This window comes from Antedon bifida, chromosome 5, assembly GCF_963402885.1.
Source record: "Antedon bifida chromosome 5, ecAntBifi1.1, whole genome shotgun sequence".
Lineage (NCBI taxonomy): Eukaryota > Metazoa > Echinodermata > Crinoidea > Comatulida > Antedonidae > Antedon > Antedon bifida.
The window spans coordinates 17,329,125-17,356,772 of NC_136230.1; the positions used below are offsets into that span (position 1 = coordinate 17,329,125).

The 27,648-nt window shown below is 34.1% G+C and overlaps 2 protein-coding genes across 2 annotated transcripts in view; one reads left to right on the forward strand and one right to left on the reverse strand.

Moving 5' to 3' along the window:
- The window catches only part of LOC144842618 (histone demethylase UTY-like), a 60,954-nt gene extending 36,670 nt beyond the window's left edge, over positions 1-24,284 (reverse strand). The window contains exons 1-5 of the mRNA XM_078699076.1: positions 24,060-24,284; positions 23,890-23,956; positions 20,995-21,106; positions 20,789-20,838; positions 15,745-15,803 (exon numbers count right to left, since the gene is read on the reverse strand). Coding sequence (XP_078555202.1) covers positions 15,745-15,803; positions 20,789-20,838; positions 20,995-21,106; positions 23,890-23,956; positions 24,060-24,136 — 365 coding nt within the window. The 5' untranslated portion in view covers positions 24,137-24,284. The remainder of the gene's footprint in view (positions 1-15,744; positions 15,804-20,788; positions 20,839-20,994; positions 21,107-23,889; positions 23,957-24,059) is intronic.
- Positions 24,285-26,877: 2,593 nt separating this feature from the next.
- The window catches only part of LOC144842691 (aprataxin-like), a 33,424-nt gene continuing 32,653 nt past the window's right edge, over positions 26,878-27,648 (forward strand). The window contains exon 1 of the mRNA XM_078699221.1: positions 26,878-26,996. The gene's annotated coding sequence lies outside the window, so the exon portion shown is untranslated. The remainder of the gene's footprint in view (positions 26,997-27,648) is intronic.

Genomic DNA, 27,648 nt, shown 5'->3' on the forward strand with positions numbered 1-27,648 from the left:
ATATAAACTCACGCCCACTGAAGACAGCTGAGCGACTACTACAGGCAGATTCCTGTTCTATATACAACAACCTATTGCCAAGTCTGCCAGCCAGCAGTCAGTCAATGAAAAGCTTTAATAATTATTACAATATCCAATTACCTGTATGAGATAAGACCTGATCCTAATAACAAGGAAAACAAACAGGCAGGATAAATATATCAGGCAAAAAAAACAATAGAAAAGCAATGGAATAATCCAGATGTACTTCTAAAACCAGGTATTCCCAAAAGAAAATAAAAATAATTGAATGAGTGGCATATCCCTTGCTAGGATCAGGTAGTTGGACCTGCCTCACTAGTCACAGCAAAAACGATCCACTCAACAGAAAAGCAAAGGGAAAGCTTAAAGCCCCATGCTGCTAACAAGGCTAGCCTGCATGCATAATTAATCATACAGCAAGGATTACTTTAGAACAGTCCATTGTATAAATAGGGGTGCTTAAAGGTCAATTTAATCATAATAGTAAACGTTACAACACAATGGATTTAAAACAATGTTAACTAGGGTCTTAGAACTTTCTATTCAATCAAATAAAAAATCAACAATAGATGTATTAAATAATCTTCAAAATGGCAGCTAAACTTGTTCACAAGCATCCTATTTGTTAATTGCACATTACATATCCTATCATTCTCACATCACATTGTTAAAATTATGCACACTGTAAGATTAAAATGTAATTACTTGTAATAAATATTACTGTCAAATATTGTAGTAAGGTCAAAACAAGTTAAAGGAGCTTCCAGTTTTATAAAATATAAAATGGTACTGTATTCTTCATTATTTGTTGACACTATGTGGCTGTACAAAAATTATCTGGTCTAAAATAATGGCATGCCCCATCTTCATGATTAGAGAATGATGAGAGTCCAACATATTAATTTGTTGCATTCGTTTTTTGTGTGTGTAGGTCTTTAGTATTGCCGCTCAGCTAATTTTTTGTAAATAAAACCAGTGACCATGTCTGTGATCATTCACAAATGAAGAATTATGTCTAAAATTCAGTAGAAACTGAGAGAGGAGGAAGAGGAGGGAGGAAGAGGAGGGGGGAGGGGGGGGGGGGCGGTGGTTTAGATGGGAGTATACTAGGGATGACATTGTCAAAATGTACATTATTCACAAATGAAGCATTATCTGAAATTCAGTAGAAACTGAGAGGGAGGGAAGTATACTAGGGATGACATTGTCAAAATATACATTATTCACAAATGAAGCATTATATCTGAAATTCAGTAGAAAGTAGGAGATGTAATTATCAAAATATGCTAATTATTTTTAGATTTTTAGAACATAACCAGTGTACAACATTTATAATTAGTTATATAAGCAATTTGATTAGTAATGAAGCTGCCATGCTTGATAAAGTCTAGGCAGACTAATTGAACAGTAATTTCCTATGACATCATCTTGCTCTGTGAATCAAAACCTGTGAAATACTGCATTTGAACCACACACACAACAACCCTCAATAGATTAGAAAAACCTATAAATACATTCAAAAGAAAACTAAACAAGAAATATTTCTTACAAAAAACGCTGCTCGCTTATTGACGTAACAGTTTTAAAGATATATTGTCCCTCTGAAAAATATTTGTTATTTCAAATTTGTTTTTTAATGTGTCATTGTCACATAATAGTTATTTTACCTGAAAAAATGTAATTTAAAGCAAAAAATACTTAAATTGTCTGTCAGTGTCAGACAATGGTTTTTGAGTTATAATTAAACGTTTCTTCTCTCTTTTTATATGTGAATAAATATTATTTTTTTGTTACAGAAGTGAATAACTTTGATATGAAATACAGACTCAATTACTGTCACTTTAGTACAAACATGGAATTATAATTATAGTTCCATGGGACAAACAAAAACTTTCATGGACTGTTTTGATTTACAGTATTATATAATATCATGGGACTCATAAACACCAGAAATGCTTTAGGATTTGTCATTCAACTCTTTTCCCAGACGTTTTTTGGGTCTAGCAGCTGGGACCTATAAATTACAGTGGAGTTTCCATTTTAGCAAAAATGTCAGTCTCTCAGTACTAAAACTGCTGCTTGCTTTATATTGGATTACGTCATCTCTTGTGACGTAGCGGGCTAGAGCAGCAGCGTGAAAAGCAACAAAATAAGTATGTCAACTAGATTTAATTCGTCACTATGACGAATTATAGGTTATATGCATTGATTTAAATAAAGATAATCGATTTTTAAAAGATATATTGTTTGATTGATTTTGTCAGAATCTTAATTATTTATAATATATGAAAGATAGGATCTTGCTAACGCAAATACAATAGCTGGTATCACAATCCGATCAAAGATCCATCCGCGTATAATGTCATAAACCATGTTATGTTATTTTAAACGCTTAAAATTGTCTGAAACATACTCAAATGTCATCGAAAATAAATTGACGTTTTCAAAATTGAAAGCGCACGTATGCATGCGTTTAAAAATTTGATCTAACTGTATTTTTCTCTTGCTTCTTGTGATATTGTAGTCTTTAAAAACGGTTTCATAATTTTCCATTTTTATTGTTTATATTTGTAATTTGTAAGTGTTAACTGGACTTCAAGGAAGAACATGTACAAATATTGAATGAATATCCAGAATAAAGAAAGATTTCTATCTATCTATCTATACTGTATGCACTACGCACATATTTGTATTGTCATATGATAAAATATGACCTGAAATTTATGTGTACCAAATTTGGTTTAATTATAATACATGGTCGTGAAGATATGATTAAAAATGTGATTTCGTTAAATCGCGCGTAGACTGCATAATTTTTGATTGCGCACCATGAAAAGATAACCACACATAATTCCTGGCCATAAGGAATATACTCTGAAAAATTGACGCAGGTAGATAAAACTGATCAAGATAATTGACGGACAAAATAGTGCTAAGGAAAGAATAAATAAAGAAATAAATAAAGATTCTGACAGAATCAATAAGGTTATATGCATGATAATGCATATAACCTAATTATGTTACTATAAGTGTTATTAGAAGGCAGAGTTCTCAAGTACAATGGAACGTCCGTAATTACTACCAAACAAAATTCGGCCAAATGAAAGACATACGGAGATGGAGGTAATACTACGGAAATAGTATACACAGAAATGATTTGGCCTAAAATTACTGTACTGTATATATTACATAGGCTAATTTGCCTCTTGTGACCAACAGTCAGTTATGCTTCGAAGCCCAGAATGGTATTAAAGTCCTTTTTTTTACCAACAATTTTCCATCAAAAACTTTCACAGATGTTGCGTTTACTAGGTCATATGGAAATGCGTTCCAGTGATTTATTATTCTCAAGCTAAAAAAGTGTATTCTCAGTTCCAAACACTTATTCATTACAGGCAAAACAACAACATACACCATGTTTCCTGGATTTCCCCCATGCATAATGACGGTTTGATGTGATGCAAAAAAAAAAAAATAAGGTACTGAAATTTTCTATTTACTACAAATTATTTTTTATCAAGGCTACTGAAATTAATTACAGAAATTTGATAACTCTGAGAAGGTTTTTACAACATACAAATTTACTGGGTGCTGGTCAAGTTGGCCCTAAGCCATTTGAATGTGAAGAAATATTTATATTTACAGTTTATAAATAAATATATTTTTATAACCTCATGGTAAATAACAATTACAATCATTCCTTACTTTTTTTCTGAATGAATGGTAGAAAGTGTGAAAATACATTTAATGATTTCAAAGTATTACAAAATAAGGCCATAAAATAAATTATGATCAGGATTGGGTGATGTTTTGAATAAAAAGGTGAATTTCATAAAGCATTATTGTAAAATGCCACAGTCATGGTCACAGCAAGGACAGAGCAATGATGATTTTATAGGAACAGAGTAATAAAACACCAGTGCTACTAAACATCGTGTGAAGAATAGAAAGAACAAAAGAAAAGATTTGCTAGGATTATGATTTAAGTAAGTTATCTTGTTATTACATTATATTTATAATACAAAAAGAATTTAGCATGAAAACTTATCTGTGATGTGTATATACCGTATAAGTAAAACTTTTAAACACCATAAATCGAAAAAGAATGTCTACCGCCGACCAAATTTGTCAACATTACAATTAGTAACTAAAACTAAACCAGTGTGAAAGATGGGCTTATTTTCGACAAACTGTAAACAAGAAACTTTCGCAACATGAAACTTTGCAACATGAATCGGTTACATCGACCATTTTCATAACATAAGACAAATTTGAAAAATAAAGTACCGTATATTTCGGTGTATAAGTCGCACTTTTGACACGCAAATTTGACCTCTAAATTAAGGGTGCGTCTTATACACCGAACATAAATGCCTCACCACACAGATTGTACATATCGTCACCTCGTTGGCTAGATAAACATTATTCGTGACATGAAACTTTCGCGAATTTTAATCACTCATGTCACTCGCAAAATTTGTGACAGTTAAATGCATGTGAAAGTTTCTTGTTTTATAGTAATCATGGAGGAAATAATTTTCTCCAAGATATATTTTTAGGCAAGCTCAGATTTGCAATGGTATGTAGTACTGTAGCAGCAGGAGCCCTTCTGAGAGCATCTTGTAAGATGAAAATTCATTCTATGCAAAGCCCCCTGAAGGTATACTATTCATGTTCAATTAACACCATGTCTCAAAAAATATAAACGAAAGTTCCTTAATCTAAACTGAATATTCCATTGTTAAAGGAATAAATTAAATATTGTTCACAAAAATGCACATTTCAAAGTTAAATTTACCTAGGTTTGCATGCAAATATCTCAAAAAAATTCTAGGTCTACGCGATCAATGTTCTGATACTATATTTAGAATGAATGATGTTTTATTGTCGGCATCGTTTTTAGATCGACTATACGTTTGCTATATTATTTTTAGAAGGTCATTGAGGTTTAACGTGGTGCATCATGCCACTACCAGGGGCGGAGTTATTTTTTTGGGGGTTTTGCCGACCACCACTCATGAGACATGCTAGTGAGAACCCTGTTAATACTAAAATAGTGTTTGTTTTTTAAATGCAGATTGAATTAATATTTAGTATGTGTTAATTATAGCAATGGTTGGAAACAATAAAAACCATGTCCTTTTATTGACCTTTATGTTTACAAATTTCACACCAAGGTTGAAGGTCGTTTTACTTTCCCATTAGCCTTTAGGTAAGATGAAATGGTTAAAAAATCTATTCAAAATCCATGCTGAAACCATCAGGTTGAAGATTGAATTAATGTTGTACTGTTTAAAGTTTCTGAAAAATAAAGTTTTTTCCAACAGAACATTTCTGAAAAGGCCCCAAATTGTTTTTTATTGTATTGGCGACACCTCACGACCCCGAACTGATGAAAATGTTGTGAGCAAACAGTGATTGTGAAACCAATTTGACAATTAATCTATATTAGTTTATTTTACACAAACATTATATTTTTATTGATGATGATCATGTGCTAAAAAAAAGGTAAGTTACTGCAAGTTTGTGCAAAAATATACCTTTTTAATCTATCGAATAGGTATCCCAATGATGCGGATTTTCATTACTGGGGTTTGAACACGTTCTTTGTGACGTGTCTTTGAAGTTAAAAATATACTATTTCTTTGTGTACCCATAAAAATGATATGTCTGGAAAGATCTTGTTTAGGGGTTTATTTATATATATTTTAAATTTATGTTTATTAAATATTTTATTGGAAAACGCGAGTTAAAAATGAGGTGCAAAAGCCGGCTAAAAGTAACTTGGGAAAACACTACCCATTTTCAAATCACGATCGCACAAGGTCCATAACAGGTGTTGGAGTAATTTTTGTTGCATGTTATCAGGCTTTAAATACTCTTTATTTTGATATGTAAATCGGGTTATTATTATTATGCACATCCGCCTCAAATGTCAATTTTTTTAGTGTTTCTCATTATCAAAATCTAGCAAAATCTAGCAAATTTAGTATTGAATTAATGCTAATTGATATTTCTCTTTGATAAAACTACATTGTTTTATTTGACTTTGCGTGGACCTCGTGCAAAGAGGCCAACAAGACCAACGACTGAAAAAAAAAAATCCCTACAGAAAATATCAGTGTTTACCATTTTCCTTACAGGGGGATTCATTTCTCCGCTTAGTACTAAATTACCGTCACCCAGGCAATGTGCATTGTATGCATGTACAGTATTAGCACATTAATTAATGATTGGATACCCCTGTGTTAATTAATGATTGGATACCCCTATGGACTGTTCCATTTTCGGAACTAGTCTTATCCGCACACAAGGCATGTCAAAAAATGTCGCTTCTCATGAAATATTTGCTTCGAAACGTCAATTTCACCAATTTATTAAATTATTTAACAAGTGGAGTTAGGAAGTACCGAAGAAATTTATCCTGGCAATTATATTGAATGATAACATGTTCAAAATAAAGTTACATGAAATTGAAATTTGTTCAAATATTCCAAAATTATCTTTGGATTGAATACATCTCGGAGTCGCCAATATTAAATGAAGATTGAATTGAACGTTTATTTTTGCGGCCTAATACTTAACTTTTGCCCTAGGCTAAAAAAGAATTGAGGAAAAATGTTCACCAAATTTACAGGTTATTTTAGCCTACGCCTTTTTTTTAACTACAGTACGTCCGAAAACGATCTTATATTCTTAAAGTTAGGATTAAGAATTTCAATAAAATTATTAGGCTATCGCTCTCTGTAGAGCGATAGCCTATTGTTATTGTCAAAGATTTCATTTTTTCTGCTCATTGGTTATCCGCACTTGGCGGATAACCCCTTGTTATTGTCAGGATCTTTTTTTTTTTTTTTTTTTTTGGTTATCCGCACTTTGGCGGATAACCCCTTGTTATTGTCAGGATCTTTTTTTTTTTTTTCTTTTTTTTCTTTTTTCTTCTTTCTTTCCGAGAATTTTGTTGCGCGTGTATCTCAAAATCTTCCTAACATAACATTGTATAACTTTATCAGAAGATTGACCTCTATCTGAAGATGTCGTAATAAGGTTTTCGGTCCAGTCCGAGTTGCGCAGTGTAAGTTACGCGCGATTTTATGAATTTCAATGATTGATCATAGATTAAAAACCAAAAGTCATTTTGTATTGAAACTTGGTGAAAATTTAAGTCATATCAAGCGCAAACTTTCTATGGATTAAAAATGGCAGGTTGCGCAGAAAGTTACGCGCGCACGCGCGTTTAAAATTTTACCAACTTTCAAACAATTTCGACTTAAAATCACATCATACGAGCACGTAGAATTGAACAATTTGCGCGCGTTTTCGATAAACAATTTCAAAAATTTGTCAAAATCATACCTTTTTTTAAACAGTCATAGATTCTAAACTACATGGTCAATTTTATTTTTTTTTACATATTCTGAAAGTAGATGAGTTGTAGATATAGAATCATGCATCCATTTGGCTAATCGGATATTGTGACGTCGTCGTATGGCCACTCCAATATCAAATATAGGATTTTTGTCTCTTTCGTCATAGCTCATCACATTTAATTGAGCGCATCTCTACTTATCCATATTCCATTTTCCTCAATTTTGTAATATTGTCTAGGTCAATTAATTATCTTTTACATGATTTACCATTTTTAAAATTGTGATGACGTCATCATGTTCAAAAGCGTCAATAACTTTGGTCACTTATTTTCACCTATTCTGAACTGTATGTAGTACGTATACAGTATATAGTGTATACCGTATATACTTTGACGTGAAGCAAAATAGAGAGCGCACTAACATTTTTTCAATAGCATAATCGTTTTTCTGTGCGCAATATTCTAACGTATGACGTGCGCGTGGCTTTTGGGCTGCGGATAACCTAACTCGTACGTAGTGACGAGTTCAAATCTAGTATTTATTTCTTTCTTTCCACCCTTCTCCCCCATTTTTTGTTGGCAGCGTATCTCTAATTCTGGCCAATATAAGATTGTATAACTTTGTCATAAGATTGCCCTGTAGCTGTAGATGTGCAAGAAACTTTTTTTTATTAATTTCGAGTCGCGCAACGTAAGTTACGCGCGATTTTATGAATTTCAATGATTGATCATAGATTAAAAACCAAAAGTCATTTTCTATTGAAACTTGGTGAAAATTTAAGTTATATCATGCGCAAACTTTCTATGGATTAAAAATGGCATGTTATACATAAAGTTACGCGCGTTCAAAATTTTAAAATGCGCAAAATTCATTTCTAATCAACTTTCTACGCGTTTCAAGTCATTTTGAGCATTTCAAAAATTCCCACGCGTGCCCAATTTGTTTACGCGCGCGTGCGCACGTAGCGCAAAAACATCCTTTTTTTGCTTGATTTTTGTTTTTTCAGTCTTTTTTTGTAAATTTACCAATTTTCAATCAATTTCGACTTAAAATCACGTCACACGAGCACGTAGAATTGGATAATTTGCGCGCGTTTTTGATGAAAAACTTCAAAAATTCGTCAAAATTAGACCTTTTTTTAAACTGTCATAAATTCTAAACTACGTGGTGAACTTTTTTAAATTACATATTCTGGAAGTAGATGAGTTGTATTTCTCGAATCATGCATGAATATGGCTAACCGGACATTGTGACGTCATCGTATGGCCACTCGAATATAAAATATAGGATTTTTTTCTCTTTCGTCAGAGCTCTTCAAATTTAATAGAGCGCATCTCTACTTATCCGTATTCCATTTCCCTCAATTTTTATATAATGTCTAGGTCAATCAATTATCTTTCGCATGATTTACCATTTTTAAATTTGTGATGACGTCATCATGTTCAAAAGCGTCAATAACTTTGGTCACTTATTTTCACCTATTCTGAACTGTATATAGTACGTATAAAGATTATAAAGATTAACGGCATTTGGTATAGCCCAAATCATTTATTTCCTACCTACTGCTATAATGTAGCAGGCCAAAAAAGACTAAGTACTGATTGGCTATTTGTGATAAACAAATAGGTCCAGGGACCTATAGTATAGTATAGTAGTCATAATAATCTTTTTCTGTGTCCAATATTCTAACGTATGACGTGCACGTGGCTTTTGGGCTGCGGATAACCTAACTCGTCCGTAGTGACGAGTTCAAATCTAGTTCTATGTTCTTCTTTCTTTCCCAGAATTTTGTTGCGCGTGTATCTCTAAATCTTCTTAACATAACATTGTATAACTTTATCAGAAGATTGACCTCTATCTGAAGATGTCGTAATAAGGTTTTCGGTCCCGTCCGAGTTGCGCAGCGTAAGTTACGCGCGATTTTATGAATTTCGCGTATTTAATTTAGATCGAAAACCAATAAACCATTTAAATTGAAACTTGGCAAAAGTTTAATTTATATCATGCGCTAACTTTCTATGGAGAGAAAATGGCATGTTCCACAGAAAGTTACGCGCGCACGCGCGTTTAAAACTTTAAAATGCGAAAAATCAATTTCTAATCAATCTATGCGTTTCATGTCATTTTAAGCATGCCAAAAATTCCCACGCGCGCGCACATTTGTACGCGCACGTGCGCACATAGCGTTAAAAACATACTTTTTTCGCGTGATTTATGTTTTTCCAGCCTTTTCTAGTAATTTTACCAACTTTTAAACAATTTCGACTCAAAGTCACGTCATACGAGCACGTGGAATTGGATAATTTGCGCGAGTTTTTGATAAAAAAGTTCAAAAATTTGTCAAAATTATGCCTTTTTTTAAACAGTCATAGATTCTAAACTACAAGGTGAATTTTATTGTTTATTACATATTCTGAAAGTAGATGAGTTGTAGATATCGAATCATGCATTGATATGGCTAACCCGATATTGTGACGTCATCGTATGGCCACTCGAATATAAAATAGAGGATTTTTGTCTCTTTCGTCATAGCTCATCACATTTAATAGAGCGCATCTCCACTTATCCGTATTTCATTTTCCCCCATGTTTTTATATTGTCTAGGTCAATCAATTATCTTTCGCATGATTTACCATTTTAACATTTTTTGTGACGTCATCATGTCCAAAAGCGTCAATAACTTTGGTCACTTATTTTCACCTATTCTGCACTGTATGTAGTACGTATACAGTATATAGTATATACTGTATATACTTAGACGTGACACAAAATAGAGAGCGCACTAACATTTTTTCAATGGCATAATCGTTTTTCTGTGCGCAATATTCTAACGTATGACGTGCACGTGGCGTTTGCGCTGCGGATAACCTAACTCGTCCGTAGTGACGAGTTCAAATCTAGTTTTTTGTTGGTCGCATATCTCAAAAACGGCAATAGCAGTTATGTTGTAACTTGGCCAGCAGATGCACGTATATATGTAGTTGTGCAACAAACTTTGGTTTAATGAAAATATGGTCGCGTAGCGTAACTACGCGCGATTTTCTGAAATTCTTAGATTGACTATAACTTGAAAACCAATAGCTATTTTTAAATACCACTTGACACACGTATGCTTCATGTCAAGGGTCATCTTCCTGTATCATCAGCAAAATTTTGAACATTGGTCAAATTGCGCGTACGCGCGCTTTGAAAGTTAAAAATGCTCAAAATCAATTTCTAATCAACTTTCTACACGTTTCAGGACATTTTAAGCATTTCACATTTTTCAAAAAAATTTGCGTTGCGTGCGCGCTTTTGCGCACTTCGCTCGTACGCAGCCTAGAAAGTCCGTTTTTGCGCTTGATTATTATTTTTCATAGTTTTATGATATATTTCTTTCATATTTGATGAATTATGAATGCAAAATAATGACACACGTGCACGTCAAACTTTAAAAATCGTGCGCTTGAAAATTGGTAATTTTATGCAAATTTGTGTAAAAATATGCCTATTTTGAATCGATTATAGCTCTCCGGGATGTCTGGTGACTTAATATGTAAGCAGATATGTTGTAGATATGAATTCATGCAAAATTTTTACCTCTGGGTTGTTGTGACGTCATCGTATGGCCACACAAATGTAAAATATAGGGATTTTGTCTCTTTCGACACAGTTCGTCACATTCAATAGAGCGCATACCGCGTAAACGTTATCAATTTTCTTCCAATTTTCAATATTTTATTACTAAAACAATTCCTCTTTAGACTTATGAACTTTTTTTTTTAATTTGAAAAGGTCATCATTTTCAAACAATTGAATAAACGTGAGTGGTGTAAAATAAAAAATAACCGTCAACTAAACCGTTTACAATGCTAATACCGTCAACTGTTGACACTTATTAAACGATTTTGATGCATTCCAGCTGTTCGTTACAATCGTTGTAGTGCAGCCTATTGTAGACTAAGCATAATAAATAACATGTGCGTGTTACGATGCGTTGGGCGATAGCCTAACTCGTCAACGTGACGAGTTCAAATCTAGTTTTATATTTGTTTTTGCCAAATTGCAAATTTTAAAAACCATGAAAATGGCCAAATTTTTCTGTTGTCTTGCGTTTTAAAAAATGTTTTATTCATTCAAAATTTGTGATTAAAATACACAAAAAAAAATGACCGCATGCAAACGGCCTATCTACTGCAGCCTCACCGGCCTGGCGCGATACTTGTCGCCACAGCCAAGTCATATTTGATTTAGCTGCATTTTATCATGTCACATATGTAAAGTGCATTTAAAACATTTATTGCAAATGGGCATTAAATTAGCCAACATAAAAACACACAAACAAGGGTGATTAATTAAGAGATAGCTGGGAGGCTTATACCAGTAATAAACATTACAAATTAACTGAATTTCATTAATTTTTAAAGAAAATTATTCTGGTAAATGGTAAACAAAGGTGGTCAACAGATGGCGCCATTTACCTGACAGTTTATTTGAATGAAATGAAATAATCAACAGAGAGCCAAACTACTCATTTACAAACCTTCTATTTTGGAAATGGTTCATTAATGGTACATTGTTTTTACCTTATGGTTTTGTGGAGTTGCGGAAGTGGCAAACGAGGTGAGAAGCACAGAGCGGGGGTGGGTTTGGGATGGGGTGTTTCCTCCTCCCGAGCCTCAGAAAATAGATGCTTACACACTGTTTTAATAGGCTAGAGCAACTGTTTCCATCACATTTAATAACAAATGTTACGTAATGTAAATTTAAATAAATCCTTCCTTCTTACGAATAATAAACTTTGATCGAAAAACACTTCAAACAAAATGAACATTTGGTAATGCGGTACTCTGAAAATGCCTCGATAGTGCATGTGTTGTGTAAGTGTGTTTTGATGGTCTGTTAACCTCAGATATATACCCTACAGCCGGGAGAATAATTCAATGTAATTTAGTATACAATGATTGCAGTAATAGCCGTGTCTACAGTATAACACAAATCAATAAAACGCCAAATACGCCACACACTTTTTTTCGGCCGTTTATTTTTATCGTTTATACTGCATACCATTATTATATAAAAAAACCTTCATACGGCCGTTTATTTTTATCGTTTATACTGCATACCATTATTAAATAAAAAAACCTTCATACGCGAGAAAAAAGTTCACGATATTACACTCCACTGAGGGATGTAAATGTACCACGCTAGCGCTTGTACACACAGAGGGCCAAGGCGGTAATTAACTGAAATGGAAAATGGTGTATTTTTGGAGCGTGATGATGTCAGCATTCACACGAGGCACGAGCTAGACAACGTGACTGTGACGCTGGTAGTAGGAGTGCGTGTGTTTTGAAAATAACTCAGTTGTGGGTATTTTCTGAAGATTTTAAATCGCGTTTTCTTTTTAAACTCTTGAATTCATAAATAGTAAATAAACTCTTAGCTCTTTCACTATGTAGGCCTGTTTAATGCTAACCCTAGGTCTAGGCCTACTCTTAATTAAAAAAGAGTCAGGTGCGTCAAATCCACGTCTAGCGACGGTCGCGGGTATGTTGCATCTTTTTTTCTTTTGAGAATTAAGGGGGGTGGCTAGCCACCCTATTCACCCCCCCACCCCCTTAGATCCGCCACTGCAATCAATCGATGGGTAAAAAATATGGGATAGCTGGAGATAGAGTTGAACATTGTTTGTCAAAAAGTTAATTTGTTATTATTCTATTTGGTCCAATTTTTGACAACTTAATTAAAATAGGGTATACTGTACATTTTTGGGGAAATTTTACTTGGCCAAATAGCAGACTGTTGACAGCCTTTGTGATACCTCAATTCAAAACCCCTGAGCATGATACCTGGCTGTCTTGATAATTGCTTTATTCAACCGCCAAAATGTTAAACAAATAAAATGCATTTCACCATCAGCATAAGTGGACATTTTTTCTGATGCTTCCAATTGATGATGTAAAGTTTTTCGCCTGTTTTCCAGCTTCAAGAAAAGATTTTGTTTTGTGCACTAGGTTAGGTGATAACAGCGTGTCTTCCAATTCTCAGGAAGGCTGGCTATCAATTTATTTTTTTTGCATTAAACTAAGACGATTCTTGCAGGAACCAGATTCCAGAAAGAAAAATGAAAATGAGAGACTTCCAAAATTGGTTAATTCCGATTTCCGATCAATTATCCAGGCTGTAAATGTTGAGTGCATGTTGTATTCCTGATGTCTATCACATTATGGTGACTAGTGTCAGCGTCCGGAATTCTTACAGTCATGTTTTTATATTTTAATCACAAAGACAACATACACATGTAAAGTAAGACAGTATTTACATCACAATCACGCCTCTGAATGGAAATCTCGTTTTAATTCACTCAAGTGACGTGAAAAAAACGATAGGCAAGTAACGCAATATCTCTACATTGCTATCGCTATATTTCGCTGTATAACTCGCACCTGTGTATAAGACGCATCCCAAACTGAGAGTAAAATATCGGTATTTTTTATATCGCCAATGTATAAGACGCACTTTATATTTCATCAAAACAATGTTTTTTTTAATTTTGAGAGGGTGCACGTCTTCACAGACAATCATATTCTATTAGTATGTATCCGAGATGTGTGTACGCTAGGTCCATGCTACTGTATAATCAACTGGAGTATATACTACTCGAATACTGTACATCACATGGCCGCCAGGCACACGCTGGTGGTGGTGTAATCACCACCACACGATGGCCGGCTATCGTGCATATAACTATAATACTATTCTAATCGTAATGTTTACAAAGAAATAATATCAGTTAGTGACGTCAATAATCAGTTTATCAGATTTTAAGAGCGCACAAAAAATAATGAACAAATCTCTCATCATATTTAGTATAATATCATGCTGCCTTGAAAACTAGGCAGAAGCAGGTTGTCGTTTATGTAGGTAGACTCTAACTAACTAGGTCTTACCATAAAGCCTTAGGCCTACGAGGTGTCGATGTACAATTGTGCAGTGAGGCATTTGTGTTCGGTGTATAAGACGCCCTCTTAATTTAGAGGTCAAATTTGCATGTAAAAAGTGCGACTTATACACCGAAATATAAGGTATAGGCTGGCTATATAATTTTTTTTTGTTGGTAAATTGACTACTCCAATTGCCATTTGCAAAACTAAACGCGAATGGTTAGCGTGAGCATAGCCACCGATGAACTTCAATGAACTACTGTAGGCCAACTTATAAAAATAATATAGCAAACGCCCAGTCGATCCAGAAACAATGCCGACAAAAAAGATTGTAAAAACTCAAATTTCATTCTAAGATAGTATAAGAATGGTCAAAAGGACTGCAACAGAAAACCGTAATTAATATTAGGACCTAGCTTTTTGGTAACATACTGTAGCATGAAATGCGATACTCTGTTGTTGACTGCAATGTCTCATGTTTTTTTACTCAGTACAACCGCCTGGTTCTATACACTTTATCAGCGCGCGTGTGAGGAGGCTGGATTTTGTGTCACATGAAATGAAATGTAATACTTGTCTCACATTATATATATTTAAAAAAAATTGTTTTTAATGTGCACGATTTACTTGAAATCAAGGCTTTTTTGCAATTTGGGAGGATACCTTGTAATTTCCTAAATATTCATTTACAACCGCTAATGTAGAAAACGCCAGCTAATGTCGAAACAACCGCTAAGGTAGAACAATTCACCGCTAATGTAGTAAAACCTCTAGCTAATGTAGAACGAAAATTGCCTCCCAGCTAATGTAGAACAAAAATTGCCTCCCAGCTAATGTAGTAGTTACTATCGCCAGCTAATGTAGAAAATATTATATTTTTTACAAACCTATGTTTAAAATTAAATCAAATGCAAATGCATCTCTCTCTCTCTATCAGTCTATCCACCTCTGGTAAACGACCAACTTTGTAAAACGACCACATACCGTAAGCAACCATCTCTCTTAAAGGACCGCTTCAAATAATCGACCACCTTTGGTTAGCGACCACCTCTCTTAAGGGACCGCTTCTTATAATCGAACACCATCGAACAAGTAACCACAAGGACCACCTCTCGTAAGCGACCACTTCTCTTACGATCGTCGCATAGATAATACATTGTGGGCTACAAACAATACTTCCTACTAGGCTACATTCAGAAAAATGACCTACAATCTACCTATTTTGTAAGCTACGAAAGGTTACTCGTAGATAGGAAGCAGTAATTTCTTTCTGTACCCTACATATTTTTACTTACCATGTGGATATCTTCATTTAATTTTGCTTACACTACAAAGAGGCATCATCCACCATCGTCATAAACATGAACAAACATGAGACATGCATGTAATACTGTAGTAACAACAAATTATAAAACAGAAACACTTACCACTGATACGCAGCGAAGTGAAAATACACCATGCCAAGTCCATACAAAAACGCAGCATCCTAAAAAAACCCATAAATAATTGTCTGTCACTTTGAAATATAATGTTTAATGACAAAAGAAGAATACTCACTCATCACACCCAAATATTAATATGAACAAATTAGATGCCTTAATTAGACAACTATAAATCAACAATTTATCTGGTATTTAAAAATACATACAAAATTGTACATGATTTACGTATGGAATGTAGGCTCTGTTATTGGACATCATATGGTATGTTTTTTACTCATTGTAAGCTTCAATAAATAAATCAATATAAATACTGATGTGATGTTTCAATCGGGGACTGTTTTAATCGCAGCTAGTTATCTATATATAAATTACGTAAGGGCAAAGTTTGGTAAATCGCGTTACTTCTAGAATGTTTACTCGATGGTACATAAAGTTGGTTCGTACTTTCGGTACAGATTTTAACCACCTGATGTAACCCTGTTTACTAATCAATAATCCCTTAGGTAATAACTATAAAGGGATGTTCTTAGTGGCAGTTACCTACCGTTAATCATGTTAGTTTTAATTTAAAGAGATTGGAAATGATTATGGTTTTTTTACTGCCAGGTTCTTATTTGTTATGCAAACTTGTTGTGACTGAGCGATTTGCACTTGCGCAGAACATAATTTTTTGTTGTTGTCTAAATCAAGAAAAATGTACTCTGATATAATAATGACTTTTGACGTATGTTCAGGCCAATACATTTTGATTAGTATATTAGCAAATATATTCAGTAAATTCAAAGCAACCAAGCTAAGAAATAAAAAACTAAAACCTATGAAATCTGTCAGAATATTGCCTTACATTCAATAAAAATATTATACGGCCACATTGTAAATTAATCCAATTAAACATCATATCGCTATGTTTTAAATTCGACTTTCCCACTAGCCTAGGCCTCAGTGAACTGAGCCAACTTTCTTTTATCCAAAACATGTTTAATTTGCATTGTTTTTATCACGTGTGAGAATGAAATTCACTCGACCACCAATGTTTCAAGTGTTTTTTTCGCTCCCAGTCGGTGCACTCTGTAATGTGGGTCATAGGTTATTGGATTTTATTCAAAGAATATATTATTTTAGCAGTGTTGGCCGATTCGTTCGTATAGGGTCATATTTATAATTACTTTTTACACAATCGAAGTATTATTTTGTGATATTTTAACATGGAATATATTGATATAAATCAATTTTTCTAGAGAAACTCCCATACGACAAAATGAAACAAGGCCTGTAGCAGCTACGCAGGCCTACTCGGGCGTAGCTGTAGAATTCGTCGATTCATGGTTCTCTTTTTTTAGCTGGCAACTTTTGTTAGCTGGTAACAATGGTGTATATTCAACACCCTTCCATCGGAGGCATAGCAAAACAAAGCCTCTCGTAGTATCGGGATAAAAAAAAAAACCTTCATAAAGTATCGCGTGGGAACGCGATAAAAAACAATACCTTCCTAAAGTATAGTGTGGGAACGCGATAAAAAAACAATACCTGTTGTGGGAGCGTGTGGGATCGCGATCAGAGGACAATCCTTCGTGGGTTTGCGATCATAAAACAATGCTCCACACGTAGGCTATGAAAGGTTACGCATGGGAACGAAGCAGTAATTAATAGCTGTACTGTAGGCTTTGAGCAGTTTCTAAATGCTGTTTTCTTTTGAATTTCATGTATTTAAAAAAAATGATATTATTTTATTGCCGAAACAATCGTGTTATTTCTATTTATTCAAACATTTTGTAGCCAGTGTAGCTGTCGACAATGTATACGTGTGTACACAATTCAGTTGGGGAATTCCCACAGACAGTTGATCTACTCACATCTACTAATACTATGCGTAGCCCACGCATTTTGTAAATGATATCATGCAACCGCCACAAGTAGTTTTTATCTGTACTGTACAATTTGGTCCTCCGCCAGTCAAAATTAACACATTCATTTTCACATCTTGTTAGTTCACTAAGAACATTGTAGGGTTGTTTATTAAGGTTACGAACTCCCTACGAAGTACGAACGTAGCTCAATTTAGTTTATTGTGGTTACGATTGCCAAACAATGTAACCTGCGAAGCCAACATAGCCTACGTTCTATCTATGAAGCCAGCTTATAGGAAAAGTTGCAGTATTTTCTTTCTGTACTGTTAATTACTAAAAAATATATATTTTTTAATCGTAATCGTTTCCTTCGTGGAGTTTACACCTACTCACGGCAAATATCTATATATTAATGCTACTAAATTTTGCTCACATTTGGCACACTGATGTTTATTATATGTCATGATTACTTAATTGTATTTATTATGCTGTATGTTATTATTGTGGAAATAAATTAAATTGAAATTAAATTGAAACTTTCCTGAATTTTAATGATAAGCACTAAAAAAAGGCATTTGACGTCTCAGCGACCATGTTACATCACTGTGTAAAGTACGCAACCTCCTCTGTTGTGTACCGCCATGGCCATCTACAAATACCATGCCGCCAAATAAAAAAAGTGCTTAGTCTCGGCAGCCGGTCAACCGTATCAAATAATCGCTGAAGTTTAATTAATTACACCTAACCTTGACCAGAATGATTTTCGAAAATCACAGTTTGGCCCAGTGAGTAAAAAGTAAAGGAATACTTTGTGTATAACAAAATCAATGGCCGTAAATAATTTGTTTAATTGTTTTTTACACAATTTGTCAGTAGCCGCAAGAGTGCGCTTTTATTATACTTAGTCATCCCATGCGAATTATTAAAGGCAGACAAGACCGCGTGCGCACAGGTTACTGCTAGAACACAATTTATTTAATATAAAAGTAGCAAATAGGTAAAAAATTGCAAAATAAAAAAATCAAAACCATTGAAATAAAAAAGTGTAAATGAATAAAATGAACATACATGAAAACAACTTAACAATTCGTGTTTCTGCAGCAATGTGTTTTTTGTTAGATTTACAGTATGTTCACTTTTTTTACTACTACTAACGATTAGGCCTGTGTATATGAGCTGCGTCTGCCCTCGCATCTACAGTAGTGGTTATGTCCTCAATTACAGGTACAGTGTGCCTATATTAAAACTGGAGTAGTAAATACCCAAGTTAAGGCGGCGGTGAACCATGGAGGCTAGGCCACATCATAATTAATTATTTCCAAACTAAAAACTTCGCAGTACACATTTCTCAATTGATTGTAAAAACAACGTAGCCTACTGTACGCCCGTCTTGGAAGGCAACAATACACCAACATAATTTTACAATCCATGGTCATCATCTTTTTCACACATGCTTTTATGAGGGAACGAACTGATCGAAAAGGTGAAGAGTTCATTCATTATGAAATAACGCGTATAAAAAATAATAAAATAGTAATTAAAAAGAAAAAAATCTTTTAGTTTTATTAGCCCTAAATATATCATTATCATGTATTATATTATTAAATTAGTTATTGTGACGCCTAATGTAACCCATGCAGGGAAAAGCGACTAATTTAATGCAACAAGACAATAGGCGTTTTCTTTAAAATCAAACCTTATTGGGATGGGAGTTTTAGCGAGAGATTTTTGTGGACACATTCGAAAGAAATTTCATGATAAAAACACATTACACTACTAGATCCAGAATTACGCGACCGTGGTAACACTGTCAAACAGATACAGGAAACGCTTAACGATGATGGCATAAAGGTACACGACACAACAATTTGGGAAATTTTGGAACAATTTAACAGTATTCGACGATTGCCAATAAAGCTCGCATTGGCCGGCCCAGTAAATTTAGAGACGAACACTTGACAAAACACTTGACGAAATGGATGCCAGCTCAGAATTGAATTCAAGTAAACTGCGGGATATATTGCAAGAGAAAACAGGCTGTACATTTTCAGACAGATCCGTAAGACGACGACGTAGGAGACTGGGATGGGTTTGCGAAGGTGCAAGATATTGCCAATTAATAAGAGCAAAGAATCGGATTGATCGATTTGATTTTGCAGTGAAATGTATAAGAAATGCTGAACAGTTCAAACGCGTTATCTTTACAGATGAATGTACAATTGAACTTGATAATCACGCTAGAATTACATTTAGGAAGCTGCATGAACAACCGAAATTGAAACCTAGGGCCAAACATCCAACAAAAGTACATGTATGGGCGGGAATTTCTACAGAGGGAGCGACGTCAATCATATTTGACGGGATAATGAGGAAAGAATTTCATGTGGACACGATTTTAGATAAAGTATTACGTCCGTATGTTTCAGCTAAGTTCACAGATAAATTCCGTTTCATGCAGGACAACGATCCCAGACATACTTTGCATTACGCTGCCGATTATTTCAAAGGAGAAAACATATATTGGTGGAAAACGGCGGAGTCACCAGACCTTAATCCCATCGAGCTTGTGTGGCATTCAACTTAAAGATTTTTTACGAAAGGTAATTCAATTCATCTTTTATTGGTCTAATTCTCATAATGTAAAGTAAAAATCTCGAACAGCTAAAAGATGTAGGCCTAAATAAAATTGCTATTTTCTTTAGAAAAATTTTAATTTCAAGTATGTTTTATAATGATGATGATATTATTGTATTGGCGAAACAATCATATATTTCTATTTATTCGAACTTTTCGTAGCCTGCTTAGCCATCGATGATGTACGTGTACACAGTTGAGTTTGGGGAATTCTCACACACAGTTGATCACAACGTAGGCTACGAATGCTGTGCGTAGCCTATGCATTTTGTAAATTACGCCACGCAACCGCCACTACGTTACCTACGCGTTTTTATCTGTACTGTATAAGTAGGGAACAATACATTGTTTGTATGCATTGTCCATGCGATGGCCTATGATCTACCTATGCTACAAAAGGTTACTCGTAGATACGAAGCAGTAATTTCTTTCTGCACTGTAACCGAAATACAACACTACATGTTCATTGTGAACTGGCAAGGCATGAACTTGTTAATTTTATCTATCAGATGACATTCTTGTGGCATTTAAAAAGACATGAACCATACCTTCCAGTAATCTTCCTGTATGGTGAAAAACTTCTGATAAGCTGACAATGCTATGGAAAAATATGTAAAATATTTTAGATCAATTAAATAAAAAAACTGGTAAAATAGATAATAATTATTCCTACAAACCCTAGAAAGGTAAGATTCTGCTCCGGAAAATAATAGGTTAAATCTAATCTAATACTTTCAATGAATCTAATACTTACCTTTACTAAAATCATTCAGAAGCAAATGAAAATGGCCCAATCGACAGTAGATATGTGGATCTACTCCTTCTGCATTCAAATTTTGTATCATCTGTTTATAATGTAAAACAGCCTAAAGAGAAAGAAAATACAAATTTAAATTAAATTTAAATCAACAGAGTCTGGCAAAAACATAAAGACAATAAATGCAGCAACTAAACGTCAGGCTAGGCCTATAGAGTGTACGATGTTCGTACATTACCGATGTTTACCAGCTAGGCCTACAAAACTAAGCCTAGCTAGGCTAGGCCTAAAGACGGCCATCGAGCGGACATTCAACACGAGCTACTTAGGTAGTGCATTGTTTCTTTCTTTTTATCATAATTTACCATAAAGCGTACATTTAAGACAAGGAATGACCTGGTTTAATGTTTTTAAAGTAATATACTGTATATGCATTATTTTTACAAAATGTCACAAATTGTAGGGAATGGGTCTTTAAATTTGATTAAACCGATTTGTGAATACTATTCATAGATTAGTACAGTAGTAGCCCCTTATCCATGCTTTATTTGGTAACTGTAGCGAGACGATTTTTCCCTAGGACGATTCGGCCTGGGACAATTCGGCCTTTTCATATTGACTTTGCAATTTATAAACAGCGCCTTTGATAAATAAAAAAAAAAATATTTGGTTTCGTTTCATTTTCAGAGCTCAATAAAAAACTAGATAATGTAATACGAATGGTGTGTTGGTGAAAATTGTGCTACTTTTTGACAAATAAATGAGTTGAATGCCATCTAATAATTAGAAATTTCACCAGTCTGTTTTGTGGCACAAAAATCTCATTGGGTTAAAAAATATTATATACTATTCAAACAAACATTCAAATTTTTATCCTTGAATCCCCCAAATATTAACAAAATCTTCCAAATTTATAGTTTTAGATAAAAACATTTTTCAAACCCATCTTTATTGTCTGAATTCTTTTTTAGAAGGTTATCTGTATTCACATAATTACATCCGATTAGCACGATGCACCTCTGGCATAGTTACCAACCTCAGAGATTTGAAATGCGTGACAGACTACAGCATTTTATATACCAAATTATATTTTTAATCTTTTGTTTGTTAATCTGTTATCAATATGATTCAACGTTATTTTCATGCCGATTCTTAAATTTATTTTACAGTAGAACCTTCATTTTACGTACGGTACGGGACCGAAAGGCATGCGTAAAACATGGGATTCGTAAAATCCAAGTTAACCTTAAATTTACCCCCAAATACATATGTCGTAGCTAAAAAGGCTGCCGTGTTTGCCTACTTTGTACAGCATGCAGGTGGTCACTAGCTTAGCTAGGCCTTTCCTAGACTAATCTAGGCTAGGCTAGCAGACCTAGTGTGAGGTCTAACTAGAAAAGTACAGTTATATACAGGCTGTGCGATGTTTAAATAAAGTGTTATAAATAAAATATTAGTGACTTGTATTTTCTATCAATAAAAACAGTCGCTGTTATAGGGGGAATGCACATGAGTTCTTCATACAGCCATGGCTTTGTGCTTTGTTGTTGTTAAATTGCACCCTTAATGTAAGAACACGATGACGTCATCGGTCATTTTAAGTGTACTGTACGTAAAATCAAGGGAACGTAAAACAAAGGTTCTACTGTATTTAAATTTCTTTTTTTAGAGGGCCAAATTGAACACACGGTGAGTGACCACGTATAAATTAATTGTAATTTTTCCATGATATTACGTATTTTGGTTGATATTATTAACTTAAAAAATGAATACTCGCATAACAGATTTTAATTAATTTGAATGCATTTTCCTCTCAAATAGTGATAAAAAATTATCACACATACTGCTAAATGCGTGACCACATATTTGTCACGCATGTGTTTGTTCAAAATGTGTGTTTCATTAAAAATCACTTTGAAATGCGGGACTGTCCGGCACAATGCAAGACAGTAACTATACTGAAATGCCGATTGTGTGGGATATATTGTGACAGTGACAAGTTTAAAATGCGTCAAATCTATTAAAACACATCATTAAATTGGGGGTGAAACATTAGTATAAATTATTACTAGGCCTAGTCCTGCATGCACACAAAAAATTCAAACATATTCCATACTTTTCTGTCAGCTGCATAAAAATAATATAATAATATTGGTAAACTAAAAACGCTGATGATTAGAATAGCAGTAGACTAGAGTACCATTTAATTAATAAACATGTCACAATTATCAAATCATTTTTAGAATAAGAATTTAGTACATCAATGAATCATGAATGTCTCAATTAGGCTAATACCTAGAGGCAAGCCACCAGGGGGATAGCTAGAGAGTAGCATAGGCCTGGTACCTGCATAGTAGGGGTATCCGATAGTAGTAGTACGCTAGCCGTCTAGGCCTAGTAGTAGTAGGCTCTATCTAGTCTAGCCTGGCCCTAGTAGACTAGGCTAGATTAGATAGCTAGCTAGGCCTACCTAAGTTTTTAGTTCAATATAACAGTTAATCATTAACCAAAACATCTGAATTTAGTCTATGTTTACAGAAAGGGCTATCAAGAATCATGAACAGGTAAAACCAAATATTTTTGATACAATATTGGCTTCCAAACTAACAAAGAACTTTAGAAAAGTACGTATTTTTGGAACATAACCGCCATCTTGGAATATTCCATTCTTTAGCTTACCCTGACATATTGTAATTCACTTCATAATAGTGATCATTGCAAGTGTATTTACTATAATTTTTATTCACTGATATCTAAAAAAGTAATAGATTTATAAATAATGCATGTTTAAATGAATTGTTTAATTTTCAGTTCTATTGTAAAACTTAAATTTCACCTACATTAAAGTGGACCCATCCTGGGAGCATCCCAAAATTAAACAAGTGACATTACCTTCATAAGTAGAGCCTTAGTTTGAAGTCCTTTTTCCGACTCAAAATCTACGAATCCAAATAATTGACTAGAAGAAAAATATATAAAATATATTAAAATAAACGCACTTTTCAAAACATATCAACATTTAGTCAGAAACCATTATAAAAATGATAAATTTATCAGCTTACCTATCGTATTCGGACAGAAAATTTACTTCATCCGGTGACAGGGTAGCGGACGATTCACAAGCTTGTCCTGCAGCCATGTCTTAATTTTTTTCTTGGATATGCAGATTCAAGGAAGTCCATTTATCATACATATAAACCATGCTGATAGTTACATTAATTATATTCCATAAATGTCACAAGAGCCCCAAAAATACAACACAGTACACTCTACATAGCTACAACACAGTCATTCCACGCTGTATTGCTCTGCGAGGTTAGCGCGCGGTCCAATCAAAATGCACAATTCTGTCATATGACCATATTTAGAGGTCAAGTTCGTCGACCTTACAACTCCCTTTTTGTTTTTGTTTATTTGTATTATATCAATAAACATAATAATAATAAACCATCAAATAAATGTTTTGCCGTACTGACAACATGTATTTTATGAAAAGTTAAGTCAATCCCTGTTGTACCGATGATTCAAATTTCCATCTCCAAAAACCTATTATATGGAGACGCCGCTTCAAAAATCAAAGAATCTTGTTTTTCATAAAAAAAAAAGTTCTTTTAGAACCTCGGAAGGGCCACTATTCTGCATTGCACGAAAAAACAGGAACCGTGGTTGGGGTTGCGCAGAAATGCATTCCCCCACCCCTCCCCCCATTTTTTACTCCATTCCCCGTATCTGAAATTTATGAACTTATGCTTAACCTAATGCATTTACATAATTTTTTTTCACACCTTCTTTAGTACAATTTCCAGGAAAGTACAGGATTATCTGACCTCAGGCCCAGCCATGGCCATTGACCTTTTTTAAAGTTAATTCAGTCTCAATCGCCCACCGACACCAAATCCTGAGCCACCCCAAGTAATATCTTGATACCGTATCTCATGCACAGACATCGCAAAAACCACACCTCCTTGTTAAACAGTGGCTTGCCCCCTCCTGCAAATGCATATCACACGTGACGCTATGCAGGCTTTTATTAATTTCTCCATACATCTGTAGGCCTACTTCATACACATTTAATACAAAATGAGTTTTCCATAATATCACTATGATAGTACTATGATATGATAGTATGATTACATTAAATAGCAAGTTTGTTTTATGTTGTTTTTTAAAAAGAAGATTCACAAATGTAATATGATGTAATGAAGAAATGTTAGCACAATGTGTAGCCTAGTTAGAATATGAACAATAAAAATAGATAAATAAATTGGCTACACTAATAAAACTATTTAATGAAAATACAGCGTTTTCTATTCACTGAATGCATTTTTTAATACATCTTCAATCTACAACGTTGTTACATTATCAATAGATCGCATCTTCGAAACAAGATTTAAATTGTTCATTATTATAGGCCTAAGTAATTAAATTGGAAAAAATAAACTTCAAGAAAAATGTCAACGCACAACAAACAATGCAATGATGAATTTGATCTCGAACACTATTTTTTAAAAACATTACCTAAATTTTGGACAAAATAGAGCATGGTCACTAATGGAGATATTTTGATTTGGTGATATCTAAAATAGTGATTTCGAGAATAATTATTCAGTGAACTTAACATACACTGGAGGGTCGGGGATAATAAATAATGAATAATTAACATAGGAAACATTAACTAGCTAAACTATATACACAGTAGTATAGTTAATTTTGATTTCCACACACGCAAACATGTAAACAAGATCCACGGAACAAATCTTGAACTTCAAAATCAAATGTATTCAGAATGTACATGATTACGAATATTACATGAACAGATCTTAGAACCAGAATGATAAACCATGTTTCCCGCAAACCAATTATATTTTCACCAAATATTACTTAAAATTCAGAATCTTGAATGTTACGATCCTGCTTTTGAGTTCTCGGCGTGAGGGTGACGAAACATTTCGAGAACAAAATATTTGTGAAGAAGGTACAAAACAATATCTATATTATTATCCTCTATCCAATAATTAATAATAAAAAAGTTAATCAATGTTCAATTAGATAAACATTAAATTAAAATAAATAATCAATTACGTTATCTTCTTAAAATTATTTATAAATATCTTTTATACTTGAAATAGATGATAAAACAATTCTTAAAATATGCACGCTGGTTAATGGCTTTTTAATAGTTATTTTTCCATGGCCTACAATTTCTGGAATATTTTTGAAAATAAATATTTCAATAGTTTTAAATAATCTTAATTACCGTTGTACTCTGTTTTAAAAATGCAAATTATAAACGCTACGCGGAGACTGAGGGAAGGGAAAGTACTTTGTTCCCCTCTGCTGCCAAATAAAACACCTTTGCGCTGCTGCCAAAGATTTTATAGCCGAAGGCTAGATAGCAAACTCCAATGTTAGCGCAATTCAAAAAGTTATTCTTCATGGAGTGGGAACAAACAAGATGGCGGCTGCAATCGACCAATCAGATACGCCCTCAGATACGCTGTGTTGTACACGCTGTTGTATGTACGATACGCAACGCACGCAGCCTATTGCTCTTATGAATGCGAACGGATTCTATATGATCCTCGACGTGTATACAAAAAATATTCATTCCATTGCGATTAACTATAAACTTCACTGCTTTAACAAGAATATGTGTTGTAATTTATGTGGTCTTAATGTATTATATTAGATTATTTTTTTATATTAAATAATGTTTTTGAACACATTTGACGGTAGCCATCTTGTTGGTTTCCCATCTGTTGGAATCACTTTTCAGTCTCTAGCCTTCGGCTTATAACATCTCTCTCTCTGGCTGCTGCCTCTACATCATAATATGCTGAAAACTATGTTGGACGTGCGAGGCGCCCTTTCAATTTATAAATGTTAAATGTCTCAATCGCACCTCATAAAGGTGCTTGATCTATAGTCTTAACTCTTATTTCACTTTTATTATTTAGGGCTACTTGACTCAGGCGGCTAGCTGTTAGGCTAAATGTTTGGTAAGTTTTATATTTTCGGTGGTCCTTGTTTGGTTTATCTAGCCTAGCCTATTATATAGGCCTACCCTAGGCTATATAAATTTGCGTAAGGGCAAAATTCAGTAAATCGTTACTTCTATTCTAGAATGTTTACTCGGCCTCTATGGTATATATTATATAAGCAAAGAACTTATAACACAATTTGCATTCAAAACACAGTATCGGAAGTACAGGGTTAAAAGGTCAAACTGGGCGACGCCATTTTACAGCATGGAGCAGCGCCCTCTCCAAACTAGGAAGTCAAAAATAATTCCTATAGAGGTCTCAGTCAATTACTCTATCCCCCTATAGTATTAGCAGCAAAGATCGTATAGCGCCACGTAGTGGCGCAAGATATGGAACTGACGCTCGAAAAATGATAATCGCATGGGCAGCCATTCCGGCAAGCGGATTACCCAGAAGGCAATGTGGCACAACACCGAAATCAATGTAAACAAATAGGGTTTACATCTTCGCGATAAACAGTACGACTTTATTTTATCTTTTGCGTCAAAATGAAAGAACATTTATATAAAATTCGATTATATAAAGTTACTCCATTTGTTATTACACTTACATATGCGTATATCACTGTCCAATCTCAAACGGCTACAGAATAAACACTGACTGTATG